Source organism: Oryza glaberrima, chromosome 4 (genome assembly GCF_000147395.1).
Source record: "Oryza glaberrima chromosome 4, OglaRS2, whole genome shotgun sequence".
Classification (NCBI taxonomy): domain Eukaryota; kingdom Viridiplantae; phylum Streptophyta; class Magnoliopsida; order Poales; family Poaceae; genus Oryza; species Oryza glaberrima.
The window spans coordinates 24,871,734-24,896,245 of NC_068329.1; the positions used below are offsets into that span (position 1 = coordinate 24,871,734).

A 24,512-nucleotide genomic window follows, 5' to 3' on the forward strand; every position below is an offset into this window, starting at 1 on the left:
TCTTAATCAGATACGCTTCTCATTTTCTAGCTATAGTGGCATAACTGTTCTAGCTAGCATTATAGATTGACCCTATTACTTGAAGTGGCAAGCTAGTAGTGCTCTCTAATGTGTTCACTGACTTCAGCTGTAAAATAGGTAATCGAGATTGATAAGGTAGGGGATCAAGGGGTTCACATCCTCTATTATAATGGCACTATCATTATAAGCATTGACGTATGGGGTAATAGGAGGCTGGGACCCACATTATAGTGATTGTAATGGTAATGACATTATGGTAGAGGATCCTCACCCGGAATTAAGATATCGACTCCTCAAGAGGTATTCGAGTTGTGAAAGGACATGTAGCTAACCTAGTGGTTGTAGTGACCTGAGTAGCACCCCAAGGTCTTGAGTTCAAATCTCTATAAGAAGCGAATTTTAATTGGGTTATTTGAGGGCTAAGTTCCCTATAAGTTGTTCACAGTAGAGATGTGTCAGGGCAGATTACGAGACCCTTCGGCCGGCTTGCTGAAACAGATGGTGGTGGCAAAGCCAACGAAGTATGGTGAACTATAATGGAGCCGCACCAATTAGGGATATAAATGAGTAAACCACGAACCCTGCTAACTTATAAATCAAAATAAATAGATTCACGACTTATTTTGATCTATAAATGAGTTTCGCGGGTTAGCCACTTACACTCTTTAACACCAAACGTCAAGCTACTAGGTTTTCAATTAAAGTATGCGGTTAGCCTGATAGAGACCACCCTTAGAGCAAAGGACAAGATCCACATCTAGCCTATCAGAATCCAATAGGTCAAGAAGGTGGGTATCCCTATCAAATGGATAAGAATATAAAATTATAGTGTTAGCTGATACAGCTGTAAACCAACATAGGTAGTCTTCCAAAGGATATGTTGTACTCCAATTGGTTCCAGAATTCTTGATGTTTTGGATAAGATTGTGGTCAAACTTCTATAACTATAACTATAAATAACTTTAGATGCTAGAATAACATATACTCCCTCCGTTTCACAATGTAAGTCATTCTAGCATTTCCCACATTCATATTGATGTTAATGTATCTAGATGGATATATATGTCTAGATTCATTAACATCAATATGAATGTGGGAAATGCTAGAATGACTTACATTGTGGAACGGAGAAAGTATAAATTTGTTTTACAAAGTAAAAAAATATATTTATTTACCATATATTATAATAAAAACATAGTCAAAGTTATTTTTAGAGGCCGCATCGTTATCTAGAACATAAAGAATTATGAAATCGGAAGGAGTAAGAACATCATCCTAAAAGAATACACATATTATTATTTTTGTCCATTTCACCAAACTTAAGTGTTCGTTTTTTACCACCAATATTTGGCCTTGTTTAGATTTAACCTTTTTTCTTCTAACTTCTAACTTTTCCGTCACATCAAATGTTTGGACATATGTATAGAGCATTAAATATTAACGAAAAAACCAATTGCACAGTTTGCATGTAAATCGTGAGACGAATCTTTTGAGCCTAATTACGTCATGAATTGACAATGTGGTGCTATAATAAATATTTGCTAATGACTGATTAATTAGGCTTAATAGATTCGTCTTGCAGTTTACAGGCGGAATCTGTAATTTGTTTTATTATTAGTCCACGTTTAATACTTTAAATATGTAGCCGTATACGTAAAAAAGTTTTGGCATACGAACTAAACACAGCCTATGTTCTCTGTAACTGCCTGACAACAGGATAATAACACAATACGGTAACATCGACGGACGTCATGTACGTAGTCGTATCACAATACAGTTTTCTTTCCTGTCAGAAGAAAATGCGATCAACATCACGCCTATCGCTAATTGTAATAAGTCGCTTGAACTGTTGACTCTTGAACGCCCCCTATATATTAACATTTTCAGACGGAGGTTGGCCTAGCTGCAAAAATCGGCCACAATATTGCGTTATTCTCCCGTGTTTTGTTATACTTCTTTAATTAAGCTCCGACACCAGCCACTATCCTTTAGACTTCAGAGTTTAGGTTCATGTACCGCTCTAGGGCTGTACCTCCGACGGTCCGACCGTCGGTTTGCAGGACACGAGCACTAGCAATCTCATGATCTGTGTGGGATCCATCATAGCAGCCGAAAGAAAATTGCTCTCGCCATCTGAGCAGCTAAACGAGATCGTACGTGTTTAATCGGATCGAGGTGGTACGAGGACGGCGATCCCGAGTGTTTATTTCACCGGAGGCAGCGCATGGCTGGGCGTTGTGGCCTTTCGTGCCGCCACGGGAAGCACCGGAACAATGTCGGCATGCCCCTGTCCTATGCGCAGCGGCGCAGCTGTGCTGGAAGGCTGGAAGCCCTCGACGATTGAAGAATTCAGTGGCAACAGTAGTACTTGTACGATCTGGTCCCCTGTAGACTCTGCTCCCAGCGACCAATTTGGCTCGGTGCCATGCATTAAATTAAGGTTTGCGAGCTAACCCGGTCGTTAGAGGATATAAAACAGCTTAGGTGCCATCTTTCAAGGAACAGTGTGGGCATGATCCACTGAAGTTGATGGAACGATGGATCATCCAACGACCTGTGACAGGCTGATTTTTTAGCATCTAGAAACTCCATTAATTGAGCTGTGCAAATACTCCGTGCTATAGCGGGAAAGCCATCTCCGCGTAAAAGATTTCCTCGATCGATATATAAAAATGGGGATGGAAACGATTGCAGATAGCCCACACCGTTTTAACAAATGCTTTGAGCGAACGTGCGATGACATGGGAATTCATAGAACCGACTGATCATTGATGCATTTCTCGCGTTTCCCATGAGTACTTGAGAAGTGCTTGCTAGCTAGCTGTTGCTATCAACAATTCAATCTATCGTTCATGCACAGGGGCGACGGTTATTCGGTCCATTGATGGCGGTCAGTACGGTACAGTGCTTTTCTGTTGCATCTTTCACCTTCTCGTATTGAATGTGTACGTTGGAAGGGTGATCCGGCTCAGCTCCATTCGCAACGTTTCGCGATCGCTCGATTTCAGCTCACGGTACAATCACACGGCGCACATTCCAGCAGAGCAGTGGGAGCCAGCGCCGTCGCCTCCCCAACCCTCCAATTCTTTGTCATGGATAGGCAGGTAGGCAAACCATCGCGTGGCCGCGATCTGCATGATGCGAGTTCCTCGTAGAAACGGCCCGGCGCGCGGTGGCGAGCTGCGAGCTGTGGGGCTCGCTTGGATCACGGGGACGGCCTCACGGGTGGGTTGGGTAATTGGGTTGATCGTAGGAGGCCGGGGACCGACCAAGGAGGAGGCGAGGAGGAGAGCAAGCGAGAGGTGGCGCGGAGTGAGCCGGACGCGTGAGGAAGAGAGACGTACGTGTCGGGGCGGGCCTGAAAGTCTGAATTGCTCACCCGAAACACCTAGTCGGCGATCGATTGATCGCCAGGAGCGATCGGTTTCCCCTCTCCTCCACATTGTTTTTTTTTTTAAGCACCGTATTACTTTGTCTATTTTAGTAAATTTATGCACCTAAAGTTTATACACCTTAAAGTTTACACATCTAAAGTTTACATATCCAAAGTTTATAAATTAAAAGTTTATATATCTAATTTAAATTTAAATTTAAATTCAAATATTTTTTTATAAATAGTATTTCTATACATCTAAAGTTTATACACCTAAATTAAATTTTATAGACCCAAAGTTTATAAGTCAAAAGTTTATATACCCGATTCAAATTTGAATTTGAATTATATCCAATTTAAATTTGAATTTGAATACTAATATTTTTTATATATAGTATTTCTATACATCTAGACCCAAAGTTTATAAGTCAAAAGTTTACATACCCGGTTCAAATTTGAATTTGAATTATATCCGATTCAAATTTGAATTTAAATTTAAATATTTTTTATATATAGTATTTCTATACATCTAATGTTTATACACCTAAAGTTTATAGACCCAAAGTTTATAAGTCAAAAATTTACATATACGATTCAAATTTGAATTTGAATTTAAATATTAGTTTATAGACCCAAAGTTTATTGGTCAAAAATTTACATACCCGTTTCAAATTTAAATTTGAATTCAATATTTTTTTTATATAGTATTGCTATACATAAATTTTTCTAACTTTGTTTTTTTTATTTTTTAAAAAAATTTATAGTGTAGTAGGAAGAGAAGAAGGAGAGGGGAGGAGAGGTGTGTACAGGGGGCATAGGGATCGATCGCGATCGATCGCCCATTAGCCACACCCTTGCTCACCTGATCGATGGAAGAAATTTGAAAATATACTTTATTTTTTCATATTTTGCGTTTATATACCTGGCTGTGATTAATTTACAAAAATATACCCAATCCGCGAAACGGATGCGCGGCAGCGAGGACGAACCGCAGACTGGGGATGCAGGAGCGGAGCCCGAGCCGGTCACGCGGAACCGGGACGCGCAGAACCGAGCAGGCCACGTGTTGTTGGAGATGTGTTCTTCCCCTAATTTTTCCAACTCATCCGCGCGCTGTTAACAGTGAAATTTGGTAAGCCCGAAGTTACCATCGGTTTAGAGTCAGTATCGGCTTCAAAGTTCTAGAATCAGCCGATGGGAGTTAAGTCGCCACGATGTCGTGTCCTTGGTGGAGTCGGATCAATCAAAGGAAGCTTATCTAGAAGAGTTCGAGTTCAAGAAGGAGCGATATGACAGTTATCTATTAATTAGGCATAGTTTGTTAGTTTCCTTTTATCTTTAGGAAAGTGTGTTTAGTGTCCGATAAGGACTTTATCTTTTCCTTTTTAGTTTCTTTCTCGTCCGACAAGGACTAGTATCTCCCTATGGGTATAAATATGTACACCTGGGGTCATTGTAATCTATCAATCTGTCGATCAATAATACTCTCGGCGCATCGCCACCCTCTTCCCTGAGGTTTTTACTTATCTTCCGGTGGAACTTGGGCACCTGACGCAGGGCTGCATCGGCTTTCGATCTCCAGTAAAGGGGTAAGTCCTACGTTCTGTCGGGCCCTGGTGAATCTGTTGGCTACGTTGGTGTTGTTCAAGGATGCATCGATTCGATCTCTTGGATCACTCTGGTTTGGTTGATATATTTGCCTACCTGATATCTCAATTCTATCTCTAATTGCATTGTGTTTAGAGACGCATCGGTTTAGTTGGGACTGTCTCGGTTAGGTCTGATCTCCTGTCTTAGCCGATATATCTCTACAATCATAATGCTGTTCTAAATAGATTTGTTATATCCATCACATTAGACAGGTCTATCGGCTCATCGAGTATTAGATTATCATATACAATCTCGTGCTGCATCGGTTAGGTTCGATCTACTAGATTGTTGTTGATAATATAAGTCTTGTTAAGCCGATAGGTTCATACTAATGTTTTATCGGGGTGCTAGCCGATAAGTTATCTGGACGTTGCATCGGCTTGTAGGGATTGCATATACATATAAGTTGGATTTAGCCGATGGCAACAAAGATTTCACTGTTTAATCTAACCTTGTGGATCTTATGACATCGGACCTCCAGCCGATGTGTGCTTTAACCTTCGGATCAATATTTGTTCTACTATTTCATATTGTTAGCCGATTGGTTTCTATTGGATTATATTGCTATATTATATTATCATCAGCCCGATTGCCTTTATATCATTATCTACATTGGACATATAGCCGATTGCTTAAACCCTATCGCTATCGGCTGGTATCGGCATCGGCTATTATCGACTATCGGCTGGAACTACTCCATCGGCTTGTCAGCCGATCGGCTGTTTGATCTATTATTTGCAAATCTTGTCAGTTGCAGGATTAAACTGACTGGCACGCCCGCATCTCATTAATCTTTGGACCTGCACAGGAGCTAAGCAGATCTCCCAGGCCGGTGTGTTCGATTTTTTCATCAACACGCGCACGCTTTTTCAAACTCCTAAACGGTGTATTCTTTGTAAAAAGTTTCTATACGAAAGTTGTTTAAAAAAATCATATTAAACCATTTTTGAAAAAAAATACCTAATACTTAATGAATTATGTGCTAATGGCCTGCTCCGTTTTCCGTGAATAGGAGATCGGATCCAATTCGGGAACCGAGATGGGGGGCGGCATGTGGGAGCGCCGGTCCCGCACATCCGGCATACGGGAGCGTTGCCGCGCTCACCCAGCCCGCTGGACCGGCGCGGTACCGCGTCCCCGGCCAGCGGGATCGGCTGGTTTATCCTCGCTCCAGCGCAACCGTTCCGCGAATTAGATATATTTTTGCAAATTAATCATAGCCAGGTATATAAACACAAAATATGAAAAAATAAAGTATATTTTCAAATTTCTTTCCCTGATCGATCAGCTTATAGGATAAGGGGGACGTCCGTTTCCTTCCCTAGGGCCGCGTCCCGAGCGGTGACTGACCGCCACAAGTACAGTTTGTTATCAACTCCCTAAACAAAACTAAAACGAGAGATATAATATATTATAGTATAACGAATCTAAACATTTTATATATCATATTAAGTACTAGATTTATTTTTTGGAACGGAGAGAGTATCAGCCAGGTTATAAACATGCATGCGTATTGGTCAGGGAGTTAGCTGTAAAAATATCACGTCAAATTGTTTGGTGCATTAGAAGATAGAGGATAAGCGAGAAGGAATGCGAGTGACAAAATAAGCGCTAGCTCTTTGTGATTGGTGAAACCATGCTAGCCTCAGGATTGGAGGGAAAAGAGAAAAGGTAGGAGGAGGGAGGAGGGCAGGGCCTACTGTACAGTAAAATATTTTTTATAGTCAAGAGATTAGAGTTATCTATTGTATAAATCATATCTAAAACTATTTATAGATGAAATATATAAAATTATAGCTTACAACTAGTGTACTATTAAACTTGCTCTTGGAGCACCTCCAGCGTTTTGTTGAAATCGATTTAGAGAGAAAAAACGAACAAACCATATAGTGGGAGTTGGATGGTAGATGTCAGAGCAAAAAGCGAATACAGTTTGAAGGTCGAAAATAACCATTTAAGTAATATTTGTTGTATACGTTGCCATGGGAACCTAGCCCACTGCCTTGCATAGATTTTTCCTTTTTGTGATCCACCAAAATCGATTCTACGCTGCAGGGATCGAACCAGTATTTCATTTGGCTTCTATGGACTGAACAAACAGACGCAATACGTTGGCGACAGATCTTGAGAGCGTGTTATTTTTAAGACAAAATACTATGTTAGAAATAACTACATTTAGGATGGAGGTTGCAAACAATTTTTGTTACTAGTCTTATATAGAAAACTTCTTAAAACTTTATGTAAACTTTATTTTGTGCTGTATCTCTCCAAAGTCCAAACCACTCTTAACACACTAATTTGTACAATCCCTAATGATGGAAACAGGCATGATATTCTATTCCCGTGACGTATAATTCATTGTACGATCTAATAAAAAATCAACTCTCATTATCATTATATGCAGGGGCCGGAAAAACAGTCATGTCCAAATTTAAGTTTGAGCTATGCAGATGCTACACTGGCATGTACTATTATTCTACAACGAAATACGAGCAAACGCCCGTGTAACCGTGTCCTATACAAGAAATCTGCGGGCTGCGGGAGCAACGTGCAAGCAGATCGATCGAACCAGATTCCATCATCATGCAATCTGGCAGTATCAGCATAGCAGCGGCCAGGCGGGTGATATCAACATTTGTGTATGTTGATCGCTGCTCGCTATGTGACCGGGCGATCGATCGAGATGCGTGCATGGGCACCACCGCACGACGCATGTGAACAGCTCTATCAGGATTGGACATCCGGGGGTGTGAAGTGTTTTTTCGCGACCGCGCAAAAGGATTACACGTCAATATATTAGAAGAAAAAAATTTAAGTTACACGACGCGATCAGTCAGACTGGCTTATGCCAGGGGAGGGAGAAAAAGCAAAAATAGAAAACTGAAGCTTAGAAAAGAACCACGGCTGCTAAAAAACAAAAAAACTCCAGCAAACCGAAGACAAGGGGAGGGTGCTAAGGCACGCTAAACTTCCAAAAAATCCCCAAAAACGGCAACGCCAGCTAAAGACTACAGACGACCCTTCGAGTGGATGGACTCCAGAACCACTGAGACAGAAGAGAGCGCAGAGTCAAAAACCCTAACGTTCCGCTCCTTCCACAACTGCCAAGAAACTAGCAGCACCAGGGAGTCGAAACCGTCACGGAGATGCTCAGGTAAGCAGGCCCTGGAGGACGACCACCAGTCCTGGAACCAGCTACCGCGGGGAGAGAGAGGGCAGTCCACCCAAGAGGCGAAAGCACGCGGAGCCAGACCTGTCGAGCAAACACACAGTCGAGAAGGATGTGATTCGCTGTCTCAAGATCCTGGGCGCAGAAGGGGTAGACCAAGTGACTATCGATACCATGCTTCTGGAGGAGATTAGCTGTCCAACAGCGCTGCTGGAAAGCAAACCAAAGAAAGAACCTGCATTTAGCAGGACCTTTTGCATGCCAGAGAAGATTAGCACATGCAGAAGAATGCTGGCCATAGAAAAATGCTTGGTATGCCGAACGTGCTGAGTAGCGCTGGTCAGACGTCCAGCACCAAACGAGACGATCCTCGACACCCGGCGAGAGCTGCACGTGAAGCACCATATCCCAAATAAGGAGAAACTGGGAGATGGGGGGTGTGAAGTGTGAACTCGGGAATGTCCAGAGCTGGACAATATCACCGAAGAACACGAATGGTAGGACGAGGAACGCGATAGACAGGCATATGGGCTCCGACCTTTGCTATATGCTCGCTTTCTCGGGACATATAAACCTAACTGTAGCAATGAATCCTAGATATGTCTATACGCATGTCGAGACTCACAAAGCTCATAAGGCGAAACACTTTTAATCACCTAGATATGATATCAACTCATTTCTTACATATCAACTAAATAAGTAATAATTTTTTAAGACATTTTAACAAGATAAATTCATAGTAATAATGTAATATGTAAGTAATTTGCTATTTTTGTTACAATTTATAAAAATTGTATCTAATATTACGTGTTTCTAGAGTGATATATTATATATCAATATATCTTATTACTTTTTTAAAAAACTTTCTATAATTATTTAATTGACATACAATAAAGTTAGAATCCATCTCCAGCTCAAAAGGCCTAGTAATTGCTACTTCATTTCTCAGGGGAGCGTATCCTATGCACACAGGCCCTCGCGTATACACACCGTATACACCAACTAAAAATTATCACAAAAAATTCTAGGAAAATTCATACATGTACTTTCAATAGTATTACATCTACATGCAAAGTCGCATCTTTAAATTTATTCTACATAGAGAATAACAAAAAATATAAAATTCTGACAAAATTGCAACCTTAAAACTGTCAAATTTTTTGTTTTTTTTTGTTACGGCTAAAATATAATGAATTTGATGTTGAGATTTTACCCTAGGTGTAATACAATTGAAAGTATGTGTATAATTTTTTTCTAGATTTTTTTGTGATATTTTTTAGTTGGTCTGCACGTGTGTACACGTGAGGGCCTGTGTGCATAGGATATGTTGCTCATTTCTCAGTGCTAAAAGCAGCTTCTGTTCACATTCAAGACTACTTTAAGCTCAAAAAAGTCGACAATGACATTTCTAAAATTTTGTCACTACTCCTATAGTCCTAATATATCGTATACTGTACTCATCCCCCACAATCTCATCCACAAGAAGTTATCGATTCACGGAAACATCACATTCCACTTCTTTGTTTCAGAAGGTTTAGACAAAGCACCTTACTGACCCCCCCCCCCCCCCCCCCCCCTAGCAGTTAGGCCACCAACTTTTGGGCCAACCGCAATCTGCAAACGTACGGAGATAATTTGGGCCGAAAGTCCAAACCCAGCGTATGTTGGGGCCTCGACGGGGCTATCTCACTCGAGGAGAAGGGTATCCGCTCCGCGCGCCGTCCGATCCAGACCTCGACCGCGACGAGTGGTGGTGATGGTGGTGCCCGTGCCCACCACTCCGCGTCGGGACCCGAGGCGACGCGTCCTCCCGCGACGACGCGGCCTTGGGACGCGACCTGATCCGCTCGATCTCCACGAGGGCCTGGACGACCTCGGCCATGGAGGGCCGGCTCCTGGGGTCCCCGGAGAGGCAGCGCAGCGTGAGCTGGGCCGCCTGCTGCGCCGCCCTGGACGGGTACTGCCCCTCCAGGCGCGGGTCCACCAGCCGCGCCAGCTTCCGCCGGTCCGCCAGGTACGGCTTGGCCCACTCTACGAGGCTGTGCTGCGGCGCCGGCCTCCCCGTGTCCAGCGCCCGCATCCCCGTCAGCATCTCCAGCAGCACCACGCCGAACCCGTACACGTCGCTCTTCACGTACAGGTGCCCTGCATAATAAATTGATTGATACACGATTCCTCTCCGGTTACATTTGTCACGTGAAATTAGCACAACATTAGCTGTCGTGTTCGTGCGTGATTTACCTGTGGCGACGTACTCCGGCGCGGCGTAGCCGTAGGTGCCCATGACGCGGGTGGTGACGTGGCTCTCGCCGGCGGTGGGGCCGTTCTTGGCGAGCCCGAAGTCGGAGAGCTTGGCGTTGTAGTGCTGCCCATGTACAGGAGGGAGGAGAACGAGTTGAGCTTGGCGTTAATGATTACTCCTACGTGCAGGTGCAGCTTCGCGTGTACCACGTGCGTGGCAGCCATGGCGGTTTTAATTTTTGCGCGTACATACGTAGTAGGAGTACTACGTACCGTGTCGAGGAGGATGTTGGAGGCCTTGAAGTCGCGGTAGATGATCTGCCTCTCCGACGAGTGCAGGAACGCGAGGCCGCGGGCGGCGCCGATGGCGATGCGGAGACGGAGGTTCCACGAGATCGGCTGGTAGGCGCTGCCTTCTGCTTGCAAGCAATATGCTCGGTGTTAGTTCACTTTGCTGTCACAATAATCTTACGGAAAACTACGGTTTTATACACTTCTAGTTTATAATCTTACGGTTTTATACCGATAAATTTCGGCCCAATAAAGCCCTGCAACATGCTAGCCTGTTTGGCCCGTAGAAATTGACACGGCCATGTTGAGCAGGGAGAGTGAGAACGCTATTGACAAATTGACCCAGAAATCTGATGAATATTCTGGTCAGACCCACATAGCCACTGTGCTACGCAACTCAGAACCTATTTTCGTTGGCTGTATAGGGGGCAAACCTATTTTCGCGACGATATGAGACCACATCAATCATAAACCAATCCAGCATCGCTGTCGACCAAGAGAACCAAAATCTGACCTAAGGTCAACGGGTTCAATTAAGCTCGTAGCTGGCAAAGAAACATACCGGAAAGACAAGAACAAAGAACCATCTACCGTGACAGGACAGAAGAAGAAGGAGAAGCAAATTAAACTCACTCCTGAAGAGGTGATTCTCCAAGCTGCCCTTGGCCATGAACTCGTACACGAGCAGCAGCTCCCTGTCCTCCACGCAGTACCCGATCAGCCTCACCAAGTTGGGATGCGACAGCCTCCCCAGGAAGTTTACCTCAGACTGCAAAGAGAAACGTCACCAGGTTAATTAGCTCAGCAAGCACGAGCCCCAAACGCAGACATGCAGCAGCCAACGTGCCGATCACGACGCGCCGTCCCGCAGCTTTGAGGCGGCGCGTAGAAACAAAAAAAGGTAAAATCGCCACACGCGCGCGCGCGCGCACACACACAGAACAGCGTAGTTCACAGCATGGCGCGTGCAACTACTCCAGTTTATAGTATGCGCAGCGAGAAAGGAAGTGGTCAAGTAGCTTCATAGTATATGAACATTTCAGAACTGCGGATGACTGCCTGGCCGGCCACGTGAACACGCGGCATGGTTTCTCTAGGAAAAAAAGAAGAAGAAGAAGAAGCACACGGTATGGTTTGGAGGTGGAATAATCCAGTGCAAAGCTTAAACCGCGGCTACAATCATTGATGCCTTTCTACCGATTTCTTTAAGGATTATTTCCGGATCAGCTTGAATCATGCGTGTGATTATGATACTGTTTATCCGTTTTCGTGCTGTCTAAAACAAGTTGACGTTAACACCGCGATCGGTCAGCGCTGCAGATGGCGAGCTGTGAACGAACGAATTTACCTGCCATTCTTGCAGGCCCTGCACGCTCTCGGGGTTGAGCTTCTTGACGGCGATGACCATGCCGGTGCCACTACGCGCGGGGCTCATCGTCCTCTCGTCGACCCACCCCTTGTACACCCGCCCGAACCCGCCCTCGCCGAGGACGCTGTCCGGCTTGAAGTTCCTCGTCGCCGCCCTGAGCTCCGCGAACGTGAAGATTCGGAGGTTGGGGACCTCCAGGATCCTCCCCTCCGGCTCCGGGTAGAGCGCCCCGGCGACGCCGACGTCCGCGCCGCCGGCTGCTCCCAGGGGCAGGTTGCTGCTGCTGCTGCTGCTTCTGGTGGTGATGCTGCTCATGGACGAGCTCGACCTCATCCCGGAGTGATGCCCGGCGGCGCTGCTCATGGAGGCAAGCGCTTTGGGCGGTGCCATGATGGGACTACGCCTATTTGCTGGAGCTGCTGCTTCTGCTGCGAGGTTCGAAATTTGATCAGAATCTGTTTAAGAACCAAGGGAAAAAGAAATGCCACAAGCATTTGAATACGTACCTTGCCGGCGTCCATGGTGGCCTTGAGCTGGTGCCCTCACGGTCGCAGCAGCTTCGGCCTCCTCGGAGCCGAAGCAGTTCCCCATGGGAGAGCTGGGAGCGAAGCTCGATCGAATCGAGTAGATTGTTCGATCGCCACCTCGCTGCCTACTGAAACTAGGCGAGTAATACGCGAGACGCTAATTGATTTTCTTTCTTGTCATTTAGTAGCAGCTAGAGCGCTTCTCGACTCGGCATCCCGGGCTTTTCTATACTTGTATAAAGCATCGCCGCTTGTCTTGCCGCGCCGACGCGCGGATACCGAGGCTTACGCGGTATGGAGACCTTTCCGATCCGATGGCGCTGTCGTTCTGGGGCTTTGGGGACTAGTACTAGCTCCAGGGTCAACTCAATACTTGTCCTTTTGTTTTGTTTTTTTTTCTAAATAGCTGAATGGCTGAATAATGATTTTTTTTATAAGTTATTGAGTTATTACAAAGATCAAAATGGCCTTTTTTTTTGCGGGGAAGATCAAAATGGCCTTGAAAACAGTTTTTTTAATAAATTCATATATACAAAGTTTTTGAGAAAATTACACCCATAGAAGTGTGGGAGATATGCCGCTGAATGGAATGGTTCCATTCCTTTGGAAAAAAAACACACCCTTAATAAGTATTTTGGACTTGAATCCAATCGTTTAAATTTTGAGAATTCACTAAAAAAACAGTAGATTTTCTCGAGTAGTTTTCACGAAGAGTACAGTTCATTCAATTTCATGCACAACTCTTGATTTTGTTTCGAAAATACAATTGTATTTTATATATAGCTATATTGAATGATATTCTATTGTAATCAAGCTCATTGTGCTCCCATTATGTTAATAATGTAACAGATAGTACATGCTAAGTACACTTTAGTATAGAAACTACTCCCTCCTATAATGTTTACAGCCAAATCTCAAAATTTTAAATTATCAATAGATGCAAAAATATTAGAAGATTTGATATGAAAAACTCTTTCATAAAGTTATACTTTTTAATGACTTCTATAAATATATGGTGAAAATGTAATGATAAAACACGCGAATATGAAATTGTATGTCGGTATCCAAACACGTGAATTGGAAACTGTATACAAAATAATGGAGGCAGTGTGCTTCACCGTTTGGAATAGTCCCCGAGGACTAAGAAAGACCTGTCCTATTTTGGGCGGGTCTAATGCTCTAAGCCTGATCTTTGCTAGTTTGCTCCCCTTCAGCCATCCATTTATGATCTATCCAAGCATCCATCCAACTTGTCGTTTCGGCTTTTGTAGCCAATTCGGGGGTAGAAATTAAAGTGATCTTCGACAGGTGACATGTCGGTTTACAGACAGACACGGAAGAATTCACCTCTATTTGACAAACAAATGTGTTGGAAGGCATCAAACATCTCGTTGAACAAACTGAATATTCTTACTTAAGAGCTCCTTTAGAAGGTATACATCTATCTATTAATATAGCTTGAAATTAAATAAGACACTATGTTCGTGTTGGAGGCCTAAAAATTCATACATCACTAAAAGAAGAAAAGATTATAGCATTATATCGCGTCAATGACAAATTATAATGGTATATAAATTGCACTATATTATAAAAAGTTACATGCTGTGCTCTTAGAGACCCGTTTCAGAAAATAGGGACAGAATATAAGTACTCACCTCCATACTGGTCGAACAAGACTAAGTCTCATTTTACCCTCCCCTCCCTCTCTCCCGATGCCATCTTCCTTTTCCTCGCTTCCCCCCGTTCCCGGCAGCATCCGCTTCAAGCGGTGGAGGAGGAGGCGCGCGGCGGGCTGTTGGCAGCGACTTCGGTCAACGACAGCCATGCATGTGAGTGACGGATCCAATGGCGGCGAGCTCGGGATGGCCTCGGAAAGGTCGGGATGGCGAATCCGGAGTCGACAATGTCAGTGATGCTAGAGTCAGCGACATGGAGATTGGAACTGTGGTTCTGATGTCGAGGAGGTCAGTTACGGCTACAATGATGTTGGCGGTCCGTGACGGCGGTGGATTTTTGCTAGGATTGGGCTAGGGTTTCTAGAATAATTTTCAGGCGATGTAACGTTCCCGTATGCGAAAATCCATTTTTACGTGTGGTTGCGGTGCCCTCCTTACAGGCATCTAGCTCTAGTCGACTGGTTCCATCCGTCTTGGAAAAGCATCTCCTGTAGTAGTGTTGATCGATATATACAATCTATTATATTATTAAAGGAATAGAAAAAAGAGCCTCCACGTTCGCTCTCATGACCTAGAAATTCTCACATTAATCGGAGAAAAAGAAAAGACAGAGTCCATATAGAAATACAATTTAGAAATAGTTGAAATTCGGAATTAAAAAATAAGGAATATTAGAAGAGGAGACTAGAGTTCATATAGAAATACAATTAGGAAATAACTGAAATTCAGAACTAAAAATAAGGAATATTAGAAGTAGAGCATAGAGTCCATATAGAAATACAATTAGGATATAACTGAAATTCGTAATTAAAAATAAGGAATATTAGAATTAGAGTATAGAGTCCATATAGAAATACAATTAGAAAATAATAGAAATTTGGAATTAAAAATAAGGAATATTAGAAGTAGAGTATAGATTCTATGTAGAAATACAATTAAGAAAAAAAAATAGAAATTCGGGAATTAAAAAATAAGAAATATTAGAAGTAGGGTATAGAGTCCATATAGGAATTTAAAACTAGCTAAAATTTGGAATAAACATAAAAAAATAAAAGTAGAGTTTAGAGTTCGTATAAAAATATAATTTACAAATAACTAAAATTCGAAATTAAGAAAAACATGGGAAAAAGAGCTTAAAATCAATAAAGGAATGCAATTTAGAAGTAACTGAAATTCGAAATTAAAAATTAGTTTAGAGTCCACATAGAAATACAATTAGAAATAATAAAAATTCAAAAATAAAAATAAATAATATTGGAAGAAGAGCATATAGTCTATATAGAAATACAATTTACAGAAAATTCGGAATTAAAAAAAGAAATATTAAAAAACGAGTCAATATATATAATTTACAAATAACTAAAATTTGATATTAAAAATAATTAATAACTAACACGTATATAAAATACAATATGAATTTTACACATTAGTAGTTTTGTAAAGTTATTGCAAAATTTAAAATTTTGCTGTCGTTTTAATATATTTGAATAATATAAAGAAAAAACATACTATATGCTATTATATGAGAGAAAATATAATGATGCTAGCCGCGCAATCTGTGCGGGCCACCATGCTAGTTGTATATAAGTATACATGAAATCCATTTCTGTTTAAAATGGAAAGTACAAGTTGTATATGAAATTAATTCTATACTTAAAATCTAATAGTGTAGATTGATCGATATAGTCCTATACATGAATACAGTTAAATCTATATTAACATAAGCTGTATATGAAATCAAATGCTACATTTAAAATATATTTGTGTAAAAAAATACTATTGTATCTTTAGAAATAAAATTTGTGAACTGTATGATGAATCTAATTCTATCTCAAAATCTAGCATCACCAAAAATTGCATAGGGGTAATCCCCTAGGTTTATATGAATTTTACATGAATTAGTACTCCATAGCTCAATCCCCTATAAAATTTCCGTAAAATTATTTTACTCTTTAAACAAGTAATTTCTTCGCTGTCAGACCCGTTGACCCTGATATGGCAAGTCTCAAATTACCTAGTCTGAACATATTTTGACGTACCTCCCGTGGCAAGTCTCAAACGAACACACCGTGGGTCAAGAACCTCCTAAAGGTCATTCGCACATCACAGCAGCTAAGGGTGTGTTTGGTTCTCGGTCAAGGTTGGATGGGATATGGTGGTCCATATTTTGCTGGATATGGCGATCCAGTTTTTTTGATGGAGTGAATATGGCGATCCAGTTTTTTGTTTGGTTGTAGGGATGAAAGTGGATATGGTGATCTATTTTTTTGTTTGGTTGGGGGAGTGGGATAGATGAGTGTTTGCAATCACCCTTTCATTAGAGGTGGTGAGTATAACCCTCCAAATTCTCACCCAAAAAATATCAATCTACTAAAAAATCTAAATAGAAATAAAAAAGCAGAAAGAAATAAAAGGGAAGGAGAAAAAAAAGGAAAAAAATCCTTCTCGGAATCGCCGGCCGCCCCTCGCCGAAGGTCTTCGCCAGCAACCCCGCCGCCGCGCTTCCTCTCTCTCCCGCCGCCGCCTCACCTCCTCTCTCCCTGGCCACCGCCGCTCGCCCTCTCTCACTGGCGCCCCCCAGATCCGGTCGTCGCCGACTCGCCTCCTCTCTCGTTGCCGAGCTCGCCTTGTCCCGCTGGCCGCAGGCGCCGCCGCCTCCCGCCGAAGCGCTCTCGGTGCCCGTACCGTCGTCGTAGTCGGGTCCGCATCGTCGTCGTCGTCGGGTTTGCACCGTCGTCGTCGTCGGGTCCGCGTCGTTGTCGTCACCGGCAGGCGTCTCCGAGCTCGCGCCTCCCCCGCCGGCGGCCGCCTACTCTCCCGCTGGCCGCCTCCTCCCGCCAGCCGCCGCCTCCCGCCGACGCGGCTATCACCGCCCGCACCGTCGTCGTCGTCGCCGGCTTGCCTCCTCTCTCATCGCCGCGCCAGCGCCAGCCGCCGCGCCCGCATCCTGCCGTCCCGCGCCAGCGCCCGGGGTGACACGAGTCACGGGACCGCCTTCCTCGCTCGTCCAGCTTGCCCGGGCGCTTAGGCGGCTGGATCCGGACAAATCGGCCGGATCCCCCCATCCAACATCTGGGGGGAATATTCCTCCCCGGGCCGCCCCATCCCACCCCTGCCCAGCAACCAAACACCCATAAAAAATAGGCGGCCATGTCCTATCCACCCATATCCCTCTATCCAAACACACCCTATGAGCTTCACCGGATGAAAGCCTACCCCCACTACTAATTAACGTTAACAAATTACGAGTGCTTTTGCACTTTTGCTGCACAGGTTTGAGCTTTAACCTCATTCCGGCCGATTGGATTTCGTGAAAAGTTTACGGCTTTGACGGATCGAGATAAAAAAGAAAAAGGTAATACTTTTAGTCGATCTGTCATGTTTGGCTAGTTTGGTGACTTTGGTCAAAGACCTCAATATCTGATGATGCAGATTGCCATCTCCTCGTAGTCGATCTGTCACTATCGGAGAAGATATAATAGCATACTATAAACCAGCTATAAACATATATCGAGGAGATAAATAAGAAAAGATAAGAATAGCAGGTTACAAATTTATAGCCAACTATAGCACAAACTAGACATAAACATAATGTGTATGATAGGTGGGACTAGATATTACTGGTGTAGCATATGTTTATAGATAACTATTGTATAAATTAACTATTAAATTGACTATAGATGATTTGGAGCTAGTAGCTGGCTATACTATTAAACTTGCTATTAGCACTTAATCAATCTCAGGTTATTAATTAGTAACTTATTAAAAGCGTTGACACGGCCGGCGAACTTTAATGGTACCACCGTTTCACACTTTTACGGCGCTAATTAATCAACTCTCGTGTGTTTAGGCTCTGTTTGTTCGTTTGGACAGGTTCCCAACTTCTCTTTCCCGTTTTCTACGCGTACGTTTTTTAAACTGCTAAACGGTGCATTTTTATAAAAAGTTTTTATACGAAAGTTGCTTAAAAAAATCAAATTAATCTATTTTTTAAAACATAGTAAATATTTAATTAATTACACATTAATGGACTGTTCCGTTTTTTATACAGGGAGTTGGGTTCCCAACCGCATGAAACGAACATAACCACGCCTGTTTGGAGTATTAAAATCGTCTTAACGTTGATTTTTTCACTTACGATGGAGGTCTTCAGGTTGATTAATATATTCCCCGCGCACGCTGACGCGATCTATATACGCGGTTCAACTGGTAACAATAACATCACGCGGACAGCGGACTACACGTATACACGGACACGGGTTGTTTGTGTTGCAGACTTACAGCCGGCTGGGCCTGGGCGTATATTAAGTGTAAGTTTTAATTAATACGGAGTGATATAGATAACTACCTTTTTCTTATACAAAAGCTAATATACTAACTCCATTCCATAATAATTATATTTCTAGAATTTAAATTTCCAAAAATAATTATCACAATAGAGTATTAATTATCCCATCAATCACTTCTTATTTAAATTTCTTTCTATTCTACCCTTAACCACTAGTCTTTCTTCTCAATTACAATTATTTTAAATAAATATAGTATAATAGGTTGGTTCTTTTCTTTTTCTCTTATTTTTCTCTCATTATAAATTCAATGTAAGTATCTTGGAGCATGTATATATATCTAGTTTTTCATAAGAGCCAACGCTTCTCATCTTTTATTTTTTTCCATATAAATTTATAGTTGACTATTATTCTTACTCTAATGAAACAGGTGATTTATGCCCGGTGAATCCGTCGTTTTTGTCATTCAGAGTATCCTGCTTATTTGATCAGCCTGGTGCTCATAATTGTCGTGTGTTTGTTTTTTTTTTTCTTTTTGGGTCGTGTCGTTTTACTTGCCTCTATCTTTTTCGTACTCGCACTTCACTACTGCTGGCTCCTTCGGATACACATCATAAAACGGTTTTGACTTTTTTTACATGTTAACTTTTCCAGGATTGACTATATTTAATAAAAAACATAGCAACATCTATAATACTAAATTATTTTTATTAAAACTAATAGTTATTTTGTGTTAAAAATATTAATGTATTTGTTTATAAACTTAGTTAAAGTTAATCCGTTTAGAAAAAAATAAAATATCTTATAATATGAATTAGAGGAGTACTATACTATCGATGTATGTGTGACATTTGAGCTCTAGGATGAAAAGTTGATTATACAAGTCAATTTACTCTTTTTTTTTCTAAAATAAAACTCCTTTCGGCGTGCAATGACCGTTTGGTAGTAGGTCTAGCCAGCGTCCTTTTCTTTTTTTTTTTCCTTCTTTTTTTGGGTTTTGAAACCCCGGCAGGTCTATCCGACACCTTATAATGTTTAAATTATTTAATATAAGCAACATAAATTAGTTGGCATGCCGGGGGTGTTTGGAGTATCGAAGTTGGCATGGTGGAGGCGTGGAGGATTCAATCCACCTGGGCAAAACATACATAGTTATGTTTGTCATAAGTTTATCATGTGTGATACTCCATCCGTTCACAAATATAGTTATTTATATATTGAGAAGAAAATACTTTGGTGCTCTATTATTAAATAAGGATGATTTCGGGATAAGATTGAAATCAAAATTTAAAGAGCGAATTACACTTTGAGTCACTTTTTTATTACCCTAGTTCACTTTGGACCACCATATATCCATTTTTTTCATGAACTAGGTATTTTTATCATTTTTGTATTTTGGACCACCCAAACTCTCTTTGTGAGCACAACAGAATCAAGCACATTGGCACTCTCATGCTGATGATATTCCCTATTTACATGCAGCTCACGCAACAAAGGTAAAGAAATAAGCTAGCCCAGAGTAAAAAGATTTGATAGATGGTGATCCAAAGTGAAATGTAGGTAACAAAAGGTGTCCTAAAGTGCAATTCACTTAAAATTTAAATTGATCCGGCAATAGGACTCTAGGAATTCTAATATTTATAGATAAATTTTAAACGTTTAAAACATTTATATTCGTGGACAGATGTGGACAGATGAATAACGACGTAGTCATAGAAAAACTGAAACAAAACAACCACCAACATCACCCCGTTGACGTTGAGAAGCTGGCGGTAAACAATGTTCACTTATAATCTGTTCCCACCAGGTAAAGTTAACCGGATACAGTTGACCAGTTTTGATACGCACCGGCCACCAGTTCCTACTGTCTAATGATTTTCCTACATGCTACATTGCTACACATGAGAGAGAGAGAGCAAAGCTAATCGTTGGCTAAATCTTTTTTTGCTCTGTATCTCCTCTTGAAAACATCTTCCCTGAACTGCTTGGTTTCTACCTTCAGGTCCATGGCAGGAATCTGCTGGATGGTCTCTTTCTCGGTCTCCAGCATCTGCTTCCGCCTTGTGAGCGCCATGATCGCCTCCTGCTTCTCCTCTGCCGTCTGCTTGTGCTTCTCCTGCTGCACATCATCTCCCGTGTCATCATGATCATCACCATCATCAATCACATACTGTAGGAAATATGTGATGTGTTGGTGTCAGAACTGCATCAATGTCTAGTAGTAAAAACAATTTCGTAGGTGAAGAACTGAATTATACATGGAGGGTGCTGCCAGATTTACCTCAAGATCTTGAATGAGGGAGTCAAGGGACTTGATCTTCCGGTGAGGCCAGCGGGGTATGTTATATTGCCGGCATTTCCTCTTCAGTATGCTGACTCCGATCTTCAGAGTCCTTGATGCTTCTCTGATTGGGAGATGGAAGTACTGAGCTATGTCAACTAGAGTAATGCTGGCTATATGCTTCTTGTTAGCTCTCCGCTGCTTCTGAACTGTTGGCTTTTCTTCTGCATTTATCCCATAGAGATTAATTGTAACCTTTCAAGTAAATAGAAAGGAAGCACGAAACAATCCAAACAATATGAAATCTCAAACCTCTGAAAGGTATATATGCTTTTTAAAATTTTGAAATGAGCAATACAATTTTGGATGTTTGGTTACAGGAAATTGAGATGGATGGTAATCTTAGGGTGTGTTTGGATAATGGGAAATGAGGGGTGGAATTGGGATTGGGAAATGAATGAAGGGTTAGGATTAAATGGATGAGGGAGAATGAATGGTTAAGATTTAAAGAGGGGTGGGAAATAATTTCCCTTAGACATTTGCCCTTAACCATGGGAATCAGGTAGTAACGAATGCAGCATTATTGGGAGCGCACGTGTCAACAAAGTTCAACAAGATTCCGTCCAGTGGGTAATCCAGGGTAGACACATGTTTAAAAAGGAATCCTAATGCCACGCATTACTTGGATCTTGTTTACACCGAATCCTATTTTCCTGATTTACATTTCCAGGTGGTTTTACCAAACATGGAAATTAGTTAGGATTACTCCATGATTCCTGGGAATCTAATCAACATTCCTGCAACCAAACAGCAATGCCAAACCGTCTTAAGGATATGCCAGTTTCACTCTACCTGTCCCTTTCCTCGACCATAAAGTTTGGCTGCTACAAACTAGAATGAAAATCTGAAGCATTTCTCTATTTTTCCACCACCAATTTTCTTTACTAGGGAGAATCAAAGTAGAATAAGATGTTGTACCAGCTGATCAGTAGCAACCCCCACTGAGAAACAGAGAGAATGCATTGCTAACCAAATTTACAGTTACCAACAGATTCCAGTGGAGGGGATCAATCACCTTCACCAGATTGGAGATCATCATCAGAATCAGACTCTGATGCATGAACCTCATCAGAACTTTTATCCCGTGCATCCCAACTGCTCAGTTTCTCCTCCGAATCACACTGCATGAGCTTGGGGATCTTCTCTACATTCTGAAACCGAAACACCTTTTCCAGGTCGTTGTACAGGGAAGGCACACACATCAACCTCGGATTCCTGAAAAGATAAAAACAGAAGAAGAGAAAACAAAACCGAAGCTTTCAACACTTGATCTCAGTGATAGGATGATAGGAGTAGATTGCAAACTGAAGCAGTTGTGGAGGCAATCAAAATCGTGCAACGACCGTGCGTCGGAATCGGTTCGTTGTTTATATGCGATGCGATCACCGTACAGGAAGGGGGAGAGCACGGGCGGCGGCGTGCGCGGCGGCGCGGCGGCGGAATCGAAGGCCAGAATGCAGCGCCAGGCTCCCGCCGCCACCACCTGCCCCTCGCGGTACGCCGGCCGGCCGCGCCACTCCGCCGGCAGTATCCGTGGCGGCGCGACGGGGGCCGGGACCTCGCGGCACGACGCCGGGGTGAGGACGAACTCCCTCTCCACCCACCTCTCCCACCTCCGCCTCCCTCCCCTCCCGTAGACCTTGTACCCGTGCACGCTCCTCACGGCGCCTGCAATGCATCGACACAAGAAAGAACCCGTTCTACGTCACGCGACGGCCGGGAAGAAGAAGAAGAAGAAGAAGAAGAAGAAGAAGAAGAAGAAGAAGAAGAAGAAGCCGATGAGGAAATCAACTAATCAAGAAGAAAAGAGAGCCATGGCGAGCCACCGTGGTCGAGGGTGCTCGCGAAGACGGCGAGCGCGGAGAGGGTGGAGACGGCGGCGGCGGCGGCGTCCATGGAAGAAGAAGCGGGCGCGGAGAAGGATTGGTTAGCTGTGGGACTTGCTATTGAGGTAAAGCTGCGACAAAGAGGAGGGTGATGAGCTCGGCGTGTCGCCTTGCCTGTTTCACCTCTCACTACTCAAGGCTCAGCTAGCTGTACTACTGCTTTGGCATTTGCCATTTGCGTTTTTGGAAGCTTCGACAAATGCTTCTTCTTTTCAACAAGATAGCAGTAATAACAAGCTGCAATTTTCTGCCTTTTTGGGGTGGCTTACAGCGGCTCATAAATGCTTATCCCCATGTGTAAATCTGTATCCTTCAGTACTTGCTAACTTAATTGTGTTCTTCTTTTGTGCATCATTGAATCACAAGCAAAGCATTCGCGTTGATTACCTGGAGCTTTCCTGGTCATCTTCTCGGTTGCTGGCACGCCAGGGCAAAACCGATCAAAAGGAGCAGGAACCATGTAGATGTAGCTAGACCGTGCATAAATCAGAGGACCTTTCGTAATTCGAGGAGAAAAAAGGCAGCCAAGAACACCGTGCCTTCTCCCTATTTGGTCCGTATCACACAAGAGACTAGAGTCACCGGATAAACGAGACGAGAAGAGGCAGAGCAGAGCATACAGCGCATGAGACGAGGCACGCGACGCGCGAGAGAGAACCCGGGGGCAGCGTCCAGATGGCGCTACGCTGAATGGTCAGGTAGCGTGATGAGGAGAGAGAGAGAGAGGGAGAGGGTAGCTCAGAGCTTCGCTGCCACAGCGAGAGAAAGGAGGAGCATGGAGTTAGTTGGGGTGGTCTGTCCTCTTGCTTTCACAGCTTCTACACTTCTCATGCACCGGCGAGCGCTGTGCAGCAAAGTCGCCTATTGCTCTCGTCTTTTCGTGAGAGCAGCAAAACTCGCGGCTAGCCAACGGGCTGGCCAGTCTTGTGGCAGTGACGCCACTACACCGGGACGGCTGCACAGGCGGCGTATCCGGTATATATCTATACTACTACCCTCTGTTCAAAATACTTTCTTGGTCCAATAAAAAACCAATTTAATATCAAATATGACATATTCTAGTATAACGAATTCGAACATACATCTGTCTAGATTCATTATACTAGAATATAAATCCTTTTTTGGATGGAGGGAGTAAGTGTAGCCATGAGTATACGTGTCCAATGTTTGATCGTTCGTCTTATTTGAAAATTTTATAATTTTTTTTAAAAAAACAAGGTAGCCCGCGCATTCGCGCGGGTATGTATCGTAGGGCTGTATTGCAAACACTCTAAGGGTGGGATATAAGCCAGAGAATATTTGTTGTTCAAGAAAAAGAATGGTAAAACAAATCATACATCACTGTATACACTGTAATTAAGGAAATGTAAATTATCTAACAATAAAAAATATATATTTACCGTAAAATAGATGGTAGATTTTAATATACTACTAAATATGATAAGAATAAGAATATCTCTTATATTTAAATAAAAATTCCTTTGTCGTGGTCATATATAAACTCCTCTATTGTTCTTGCTTCAAAAGCTATGTGCATTTTTAATAAAACGACATTAATACCACTAAAATAAATTATACATTATTAATACATGTTCATCACTTATTTCCACATCTATGTATAAATAGTCTAAACATACCACTTCAATCGAATAATACAATAACAACGTTAAAAATAGACATGA

General features: G+C 42.6%; 2 protein-coding genes across 4 annotated transcripts; both read right to left on the minus strand.

Annotated features, from left to right (window-relative positions):
- Positions 1-9,415: 9,415 nt before the first annotated feature.
- Positions 9,416-12,831, minus strand: LOC127769395 (probable serine/threonine-protein kinase PIX13). Of its 2 annotated transcripts, none has more exons than XM_052294977.1 (6): positions 12,621-12,831; positions 12,094-12,539; positions 11,379-11,514; positions 10,728-10,870; positions 10,455-10,578; positions 9,416-10,358 (listed from the first exon to the last, which is right to left on the minus strand). In XM_052294977.1, the coding sequence occupies exons 1-6, from the start codon at positions 12,703-12,705 to the stop codon at positions 9,895-9,897; spliced, it is 1,398 nt and encodes a 465-aa protein (XP_052150937.1). In that variant the 5' UTR covers positions 12,706-12,831; the 3' UTR covers positions 9,416-9,894. The 2 variants fall into 2 exon arrangements, with proteins under 2 accessions (XP_052150937.1, XP_052150936.1); XM_052294976.1 differs by having other exon boundaries at positions 9,418-10,358; positions 12,094-12,542.
- A 7,390-nt stretch (positions 12,832-20,221) lies between these two features.
- LOC127770012 (protein RKD5) lies at positions 20,222-22,927 on the minus strand. 2 transcript variants are annotated; one of them, XM_052295680.1, is made up of 5 exons: positions 22,771-22,927; positions 22,336-22,612; positions 21,960-22,159; positions 20,885-21,108; positions 20,222-20,722 (listed from the first exon to the last, which is right to left on the minus strand). In XM_052295680.1, exons 1-5 carry the CDS (start codon positions 22,838-22,840, stop codon positions 20,525-20,527), a joined length of 969 nt encoding a protein of 322 aa, XP_052151640.1. In that variant the 5' UTR covers positions 22,841-22,927; the 3' UTR covers positions 20,222-20,524. The 2 variants fall into 2 exon arrangements, with proteins under 2 accessions (XP_052151640.1, XP_052151638.1); XM_052295678.1 differs by having other exon boundaries at positions 20,225-20,773.
- Between the last annotated feature and the right edge of the window lie 1,585 nt (positions 22,928-24,512).

Excerpts from the sequence above, each read along its gene's own strand:
- LOC127769395 (XM_052294976.1), bottom strand. The coding sequence starts at position 12,705 with ATGGGGAACTGCTTCGGCTCCGAGGAGGCCGAAGCTGCTGCGACCGTG. Across the intron at positions 10,871-11,378 it reads GGAGAATCACCTCTTCAGGA|AAGGCAGCGCCTACCAGCCG; the intron begins GTGAGTTTAATT and ends GCTTGCAAGCAG. Across the intron at positions 10,359-10,454 it reads GCCGGAGTACGTCGCCACAG|GGCACCTGTACGTGAAGAGC; the intron begins GTAAATCACGCA and ends TTTATTATGCAG.
- LOC127770012 (XM_052295678.1), bottom strand. The coding sequence starts at position 22,840 with ATGGACGCCGCCGCCGCCGCCGTCTCCACCCTCTCCGCGCTCGCCGTC. Across the intron at positions 22,160-22,335 it reads CCCGTGCTCTCCCCCTTCCT|GAATCCGAGGTTGATGTGTG; the intron begins GTACGGTGATCG and ends TTATCTTTTCAG. Across the intron at positions 20,774-20,884 it reads CCCTCATTCAAGATCTTGAG|TATGTGATTGATGATGGTGA; the intron begins GTAAATCTGGCA and ends TATTTCCTACAG.